The sequence below is a fragment of the Corylus avellana genome, chromosome ca9 (genome assembly GCF_901000735.1).
Source record: "Corylus avellana chromosome ca9, CavTom2PMs-1.0".
NCBI classification, from domain to species: domain Eukaryota; kingdom Viridiplantae; phylum Streptophyta; class Magnoliopsida; order Fagales; family Betulaceae; genus Corylus; species Corylus avellana.
Window position 1 is genome coordinate 318,466 of NC_081549.1, and position 8,202 is coordinate 326,667.

General features: G+C 36.1%; 1 protein-coding gene and 1 non-coding gene across 2 annotated transcripts; both read left to right on the forward strand.

The window, feature by feature from the left end:
• The first annotated feature begins 109 nt into the window (after positions 1-109).
• Positions 110-1,981, forward strand: LOC132191569 (putative disease resistance protein At4g19050). The gene has a single exon (XM_059606662.1). The coding sequence runs from the start codon at positions 110-112 to the stop codon at positions 1,979-1,981; it is 1,872 nt and encodes a 623-aa protein (XP_059462645.1).
• A 4,165-nt stretch (positions 1,982-6,146) lies between these two features.
• Positions 6,147-6,304, forward strand: LOC132162668 (small nucleolar RNA snoR138). Its single transcript, XR_009438248.1, has one exon. It is a non-coding gene; the product is annotated as a small nucleolar RNA snoR138 (small nucleolar RNA).
• The last annotated feature ends 1,898 nt before the right edge of the window (positions 6,305-8,202 follow it).

Here is an 8,202-nt window from a genome sequence, read left to right on the forward strand (position 1 = left end):
AATCCTTGACATTTCCGAAACCGAGCTTGGCCGATTGCCAATCCTTGGCACTCTTGAAAATCTTACTAGACTCTCATTAAGATGCTGTCAATGCTTACCTAGACTGTCCATGCTAAAGGCATTGTCTCACCTCCAAATTCTTGATCTTTCGGGTGCTGATAAGTTGAAGGAAATCCCGGATGAATCCTTGCACGAAAAGCCTGACCTCAAGATCCTTCATCTCTCTAAAACTTCAATCACTAATTTACCTTTCAATTTTGAGAAGCTCTCTAATCTTGAGTTCCTTGATCTTTCTTATAACCCTTATTTGGTGAAAATCGAAGACAACACCTTCGGACATCTGAAAAACCTCCGTCATCTTAACCTCTCCTCGAACATCAAAATTGAAAATCTGCCTTCACTTTCCAACCTTTGTAAACTTGAAGTTCTTAATCTTTCTGGTTGTAGTGCTCTGACAAAAATAGCAGATCAATCTTTTGAGCACATGACTCGCCTTCACCGCCTCCAACTCTCTGAAACTCAGATTGAATCCCTGCCGTCCCTTTCCAAACAATTCGACCTCCGTCAGCTCGATTTATCTGGTGCACAGCTTCTGAAAGAAACTGATGCTGACTTCTTGAAGAATATGAACCGCCTTCAGATTCTCAACCTATCAGGGACGGGTCTCCCGTTACCTTCCCTCTCCAATCTCACTAACCTCACCCAGCTTTCCCTTAGAGGTTGTTCACTCTCAGAATCGGAGCCAAATTTTGGAGAACATAAAAAGCTGGAGGTTCTGGATCTTTCGGAGACACAGATTACTTCTCTACCCTCCCTTGGAAATCTTACCAGTCTCCGGGAGCTTAAGTTAAGAGGGTGTTCGGGCTTAAAGGAGCTTCCAGATCTAAACTCGCTGATCCATTTGGAGGTTCTTGATTTGTGGGGGACCGGAATCAAAGGATTTCCCTATGAGATCTCAGAATTGACAAGTTTAAAGCACGTTGGTCTGCCAGACATGACGGGTGTTGAAAAGATCGAGTGGGTTAGGATAAAGCGCCTGCCGGAGGAGATAAACTGGGCTGAGTGCGGCATCCTCAAGCACTGTAAAAACGGGCCTTGCATATCTCTGAGTGCTACCCAACTTTCTGGAATTCTCAAGGACCATCCTGATCAGTTAGGGAATCTCGAAAAATTTTACATCTCTGTGTCCGCCCCTCTTAAGGAGGAAGGTGGTGCTAGAGATATCGATTGGCACAGAATTGACCCTTCCTTGAGAAATATCTACCTGCAGAAATTTGCAGTTCCGGAAGAGGGTGGACGGTTTCTGGAAATTGTTGGATTCGATAGTTTTCCTGATGCTATCAAGGGTGCCATCGTAGAAGCAGAGTACATTGCTTTGATTCGCAACAAGTTCATGGAATCCTTGTCAGGCTTAGCTGCGGGTTTGAAGGCAGTGAACGAGGGCGTGACGGCAATGAAAGGCTGCACGGTGGAGAAGTGCACCGAAATGGAGTCCATTTTTGGCGGAGAAGAGACAGAAGTCAAAATGCTGAAAAATCTAGAGACTCTGAGGGCGTCAAACCTTCCAAAGTTGAAGAGTGTCGTCTCCATTGGGACGGAGAAAGTTGGAGGGTTTGAAAATCTGAAAGAGTTATATCTGGATTGTTGCCCATTGCTGGAATTTGTGTTTCCATCATCCCAGCAGCCAGAAAATATTGAAATCCTCGAACTCAAATTCTGTGACAAATTGAAGACTCTGTTTGAGTCTGAACCACCGACAGAAACAGAACGTAAACTGCCGAAATTGAAGAAACTGCATCTCGTGGAACTGCCAGAGTTAACCAGCATTGGAGTGCCAGAGTCGATGAGCGTTGGGGATATATTTCCATATATCAACTCAATCAAAGTTTGGGAATGCCCGAAGATCAACAACTTGGACGAAATTTCTGGATTGACACCTGATTCTGTCAAGAATTCCAAAGTTGAAGACTATTGTGGTTGAACGGGCATCTCTACAGAATTCAGATGCTAAGGGAGTTTGTTGAAGCTCTTTCATGGTTAATTTGTCAAGGAATCCGATTATTCATACTCTTGGTATGTGTTCAAACATTTTGAAACATTGTATCGGGAATTATACTTTTCTTGATTGCCCCAGACTGCAAATCTAGTGAGCAAGTGCTGAGTTCATGGATCAGAACTCGACCACTAATCAAGTACCAGGTGGGACATGTTTATGTTTTAGATTTGGAGACCTTTTGTCTCACTTGGTTTTAGAATTTGTTGGAATTGTTATTGTGGACTTTGGAAATTGTATTTGATTTATCATCCACCATGCATAACCTGCCAGACGTTTTTTTTTTGAAGCAATTCTAAAAAAGTAATGTTGTACACTTTTCCGCTCCTATTTTTAATCATTATTAGATTAAAATTTAATAATAATTTTTCATAAATTTAATGGTGATTTTAAAAATTACGTCAGAAAGTATGAGAATGGAAGTGTAAGAGTGGGAGCGTGCATATCATTACTCATTTTGAAATGATGCATTTCAATTTCATATAGGAGTAAATTTGTCACAAGAAAATGCCCCATTCTGATCATGTGCCACTCACTTGCGCCGTTACTATTAATACTAATGGCCAAATTTGACTTTGTGGTAATACAGAACATTTTAATAGTTAGTGAGCCTTTGTTTAGATGTCAAGTGCAAATGGGGTGTAAATTTAGAAAAGTAAAGTGTAATCTCGAAATCCCCTTTTGAGAAGGGTTATGATTTCAAAACATGTAAATTTTGGTTGAAATTCACAACATGAACTTTAATTTCTGCATAGAATGAAAAGAAAACAAGGATTAACAAATTCCAGCAAGGGTTTGTTCAACTTGGAGGAGTAAGCAATTGTAGGCAGTTTGTGTAGTTCATGAGAAGCAGCCAGAAAGAAAAGAAAACGTATCTGCCTTCAATTCGCAAGCTCCACAAGCTAAGAATAGTTTTGAAAACAAAAACCCACGTAAACATGCTAATAATAATATTATCAGGAAAAATTATCCTTGAAAGTTAGGCCTACACTTAATAGTAAATTAAGAATGTCATGTTAAACATAAATGTAGTTACTTGGGAGATATTGGTTACTCTTTTTTCTTCTCGATGAAGGCCAAATTAGGTGGCTCATGATTTCCGCCTTATGAACAGAACCCCTACAAGGACAACAAATTGAGATGATGATGATGGGTGACTCTGTCATAATTAAGATTCCTCCAGCTGTTTTATTGATTGAGTTGGCTCATAAGGTTAGAGGTTCAGAGAGTACAGGTGGTTTTATTGAGTTGCAAATATATATATATATATATATATAATTAAAAAAGTGATTAAAAATTATGTAATAAGAATAATAACAATATTAATTAAGTAGACAAAATTCATTAATAATACCAATAATATATTATCACGCGAAAAGAGGGCCACAAGGCCCACAACACAACTGGGTTGGGGACAGCTGTATAGACACCCTGTCAACTAAGAAGCAGGTGGGTGCAAAATAAAGAAAGCCCAGAAAAGAAAAAGTCACCAACCATCACCAATCACCATGTGCACATGGAGGAGCAACGGTCTCTTCCTTTCTCTCTCCTCTCACACATTATACTATATAAAGTACCCCCCTCATTTGCCACCCTTCATCACTTACCACTCACTATTATTCTCTGCACTTTTCAAAAGGCTAGCTTCACAATTAGGAAATTTTTTTTACAAAAATGGAGGCATTGAAGATGAGACTTTTCTTTGCCGCGATGATCATGTTGATGGCCGCATCGGCCACCCAGAATGTGGCGGCTGCCGATGCACCAGCGCCTAGTCCTACCTCCGATGCCACCTTATTTGTTCCCACCATATTTGCTTCTCTTGCCGCTCTGGCATTTGGGTTTCTATTCTAGCTAAATTGCTTTTGATTGATTGAAGAATGGAATTGGGGAATTGGGGAAGGGAAAGGGTTTTGGCCTTTGCGGCTCCTCTGTTTGGGTTTTCGGTTTCGGTGACCGTTGGTCAAGCACATTCATATTGTATTGTTTCATTCTTGTATAAGTATAATTGTGATTTGTAATCATCTCTGTTATATATAATTCATTTCTTTTTCGTCCTTTAATTAATTAGATGTATGATGATTTTCTCAGACCTGCTGGGTGTGTGGATAGTTTTTTTTTAAGCAATGCAACAAAGGATTATAGGGAGGGAGTAAAGGATATACAATATGAGAAATATGCAGAGAAAACGGGTGAATTAGACGACGAGATAGGGCCAAAATAATTATGAAGAACAAAATCAATTAAATAACATTTATGCAATATTTCTGAGAGCCGATGACTATATATGAGGAGAAGAGTTGTAAACTTGTAACAATAAGAAAATGGCCGTTTGACAAGTTTAGAAAAATGTTGCAACCACGTCCTGTTTAAGTTGATGATTCGTGGAACCCATGAAGGTCCAGGGTTAAGGGCTTAGGCTCTCTTGTCAATGTATTTTTGGGACATTTTTCTTTTGGTTTGAAAAAGTGTTGTGATAAAGGTTAAAATAGTTTTGAATTGTTTATTTATGAGAATAAGAAACAAAAGAAAGAATAAGAGAAATTTAACAAACGGAGTTTTAACCACTAACCAAACAATCAAATTGTTACAAGCACCATAAGATAAAACAAAGAATAGAGTCTCCAACAAGTGAATTAAAATGCTTTACTCACTAAATTACAAGAGTAATGCTATAAACTATATTTTTATCACACTTTGCTATTGTGTTACTGTTAATAAGTTCTTCAATTATTATTATTATTATTATTATTAAATAAGTATTAATTCAATAATTGATTGGCAATATCATATGAAAAAAGTGAGATTAAAATATAGTTTCTAACATTTTTCGAATTATAATATGTAGTTTCTAACATTTCTAAAAATATGGGCAACGCCAATAGAAGGGTGGCTCAAGACCAACTGCGATGCGGCCTTGGACTCCACCAAAGGTATCGTGGTGAGAGATCACTGTGGCCGATTCATTGCTGCGAAGTATGTATCTTTCCGAGGCTATCTTGAACCAGCGGCGGCGGAGGCCATGGCTGCCTTCCATGCAGTTACGTTTAGCAAATCTATGGGTATCACGCAAATGTCTTTGGAAGGGGATGCCATGCAGGTGATTTGCCGGTATTACCTCAGCGACAACCCAAACAACTCGGTATGGCGAGATTGTAGACGACATGAAACTAATTTTGTATTCTTTTCCTGATTGAAAATGCTGATATGTTAGTCATGAGGCCAATTGTGTGGCACATGCCTTGGCCAAGGGGGCCTGTAAACACGTCATTGATAGGACCTGGATAAGTGATGTTCTAGGTTCGATTCATGATATTGTTTTGACCGAACAAGCAAGTCTGTCTTCTCTTTGATTAATGAAATATCATATATTATCTTTCAAAAAATAATAAAACGCATAGACGAATAAAGTTAATCGGCCATTAATTTTTTTTAAAAATGACTAATTTAATAACTAATTAATAATACCACATCCATAAAATAAGATAAAAGTAAAATAAAAATGTTGTTCTTCAATCTTCATGATATATGTACTCACTATTTCGAAAGTCAGTAATGTTGATTTCTTCTGGTTTAAATTATGAGTTTTACTCTAAAAAAAAAAGAACTAAGGGGGTAGTTTAGTAATTTAGAGGCGTGATCTCTAATTTAAAAAGCCCGCAGGCCCTGAAACCCTAACTGTGGTTGCTCTCTGTTGGCTCTAGCCGCAAAACCCTCTCTCCCTTCCTCCCTTCCTTCTTCCCTGTGTTTTTCTGCTTTGGGTTTCTGTGTGTTCAGATTGGATTGTTTGTGTGTTCAATCTGGATTGTTTGTGTGAATGCCTCATAGAGTAGCCGTATGAATTTAATCTGTTGATTTCGATTTCATAGCTTGGCTTAGTTAAGGGGCAGATATCAATTTTTGAGTTTTCAAAAGCAATGGCCGCTTTGACGGGATTCTTGGGACTGCTTCGTCTTTCCCATCAATCGTCCCCCAATCGACCTTTGACATCTCTTCTTCTTCTTCTTCTTCGTTATGGTTTTTTTTTTTTTTTTAAAAAAAAAAAAATGGAATTTTTAATTAAGATATCTCTTTCCCATATCTGTTTGTGTTGGTTGCCTCCAGAATAACTAAACGGTGATTAAAAATACGATGCCGTTTGGTTCAGACAGGGGCACACAGTAAGTAATCCGAATCCGTTTGAGGGAAAGGAACGCCTTTCTTAGGCTCTTCATGTTCCTTTCCTATACAGCTTCTGAGCTTCGGATATATATTTTTCTTCACCTCTCCTCTGTTCACAATATTAATAATCTTCAATAGGCATTTTCTGCCTATTGAAGAGGGGTGGAAAAGGAAGTCTAAAAATATTATTCTAAGCTAAGGAGAAACTTTATTTTGATTCCCTGAATTTTTATTTGATTTTATAAACTCTTTGAACTTTTAAATTTTTTATTTTAAATTCTTAAACTTTTAATTACTTACAATTAGAACCTTTCCGTTAATTTTAATTGTTAAAAATACAAAAAAAATATCAAAATGTTCTTGATTTTCATTTTTTTTTTTTAAATAAAAAAAGCGTTTTGAAAGTTAAAATTTTATACAAAAGTCAGAGGTATAAATGTCATTTCTATATTAAGAATAATTGAAAGTTTAGGAGTCTAAAATGAAAAATTTGAAAGTTCAAATATTTGTAAAATTGAGTAAAAGTTTAGAGGGCAAAAAAGAAAAATTTTCCTTAAAATAAATGGTAAATTTTAAAGACTAAAAGGGAAGAAGGAGGTTCTCCCACCCTATAATGCATATAAATATGCTAGGTTGGTTCAATACGATGCTTATAATCGACCAACAACAATAAATTATAAATATATAGGTAAAGCCGTAAAGGTAACAAATCATTATAGCTTGTCCACAGGTACCTTCGTAAGGAAGTGTTCTATTGTCTGATTATTGTCCTTTTTAAGTTATCTTATATTATATAATATGTCATGATATATCACATCAAACAAAAAAATAAAAAGCACCCTAAATGGAGTTATACTTTCGTTCTTTTTTTGGGTTAAGTACAGGTCTTGCTTTTTCTTTCTTTTCAGTCTCAAATTGACCTTATAATATATATTATTTTTTATAAAAAAAATAAACACATCAAACAAAACTATTAACGCTACGATTATAATTATTTTTTAACTTATTGACATGTATTAGCATGTAATTTGAATTATGTTAACTACTAAAAAAAATTACACTCTTTAATTAAATGCTAACCCATGTCAATAAGCTGTAAAAAATTTGTAAATCTCAAAATTTTCCAAAAAAAAAGAGAGAAATATAACCAAATTATTATAAAAATATACAACTAATCCAAATAAGATTCTAATCCAATCATTTGTCCTCATCCCCTTCTGAATCTTTTGCTATTGGAAATGTTTCTTGTTGGTTCAACGTAGCAGCACATGGGAAAGCAGCCAATGAATGATCAGAACGTTGCACCCAACACATAATTCCAATAGGGCCAATCACATCATCTACTTCATAATGAACCCTTGTTGAGATAATTGTTCGGCCTGCATCACTGCATAAATCAGGGGGGCACATTTTCTCTAGTGGGGTCGTGACTAAATAAATTTCATTTGTTTGGATGGACTGTTCGTTCAATCAGTCAGAGTCACCGAGTCACCTCCTTTCATGGCAACTGGCGTGTTAAAAATATCTGCGAGGGGATTTGTGGAAGAAATTCAATTCAATTCAATTAGTTAGGCATCTATATTACCCAATTGGCCTTCATTTTTGATTAAGACCACCGAAAGTGATGCTTCCACGATAAATTTTGCATTTACGTACCATTATGGGAGACATTAAAGAATGTGAGGCGGCAATTATGTAAGAATAAATTTATCAAATTCATGAAAAGATTCAACGCTGTCAACATCATATATATATATATATATATATATATATGTTGTTTACTGCTGGGAGAACACTTAACATTTCTCAATTCGTATAGATCTCAAAGATATAAATTAAAATAAATAAATAAATAATATGTGAACTATTTTATTGAAATGAGAATAAAAGTTCCCAAAGACTTCACCAGACAAGAATTAATTATTTAAATTAATATTTTAACAAGTAATGCTATATATTATACCATTATTTCAAATGCTGACATGTCA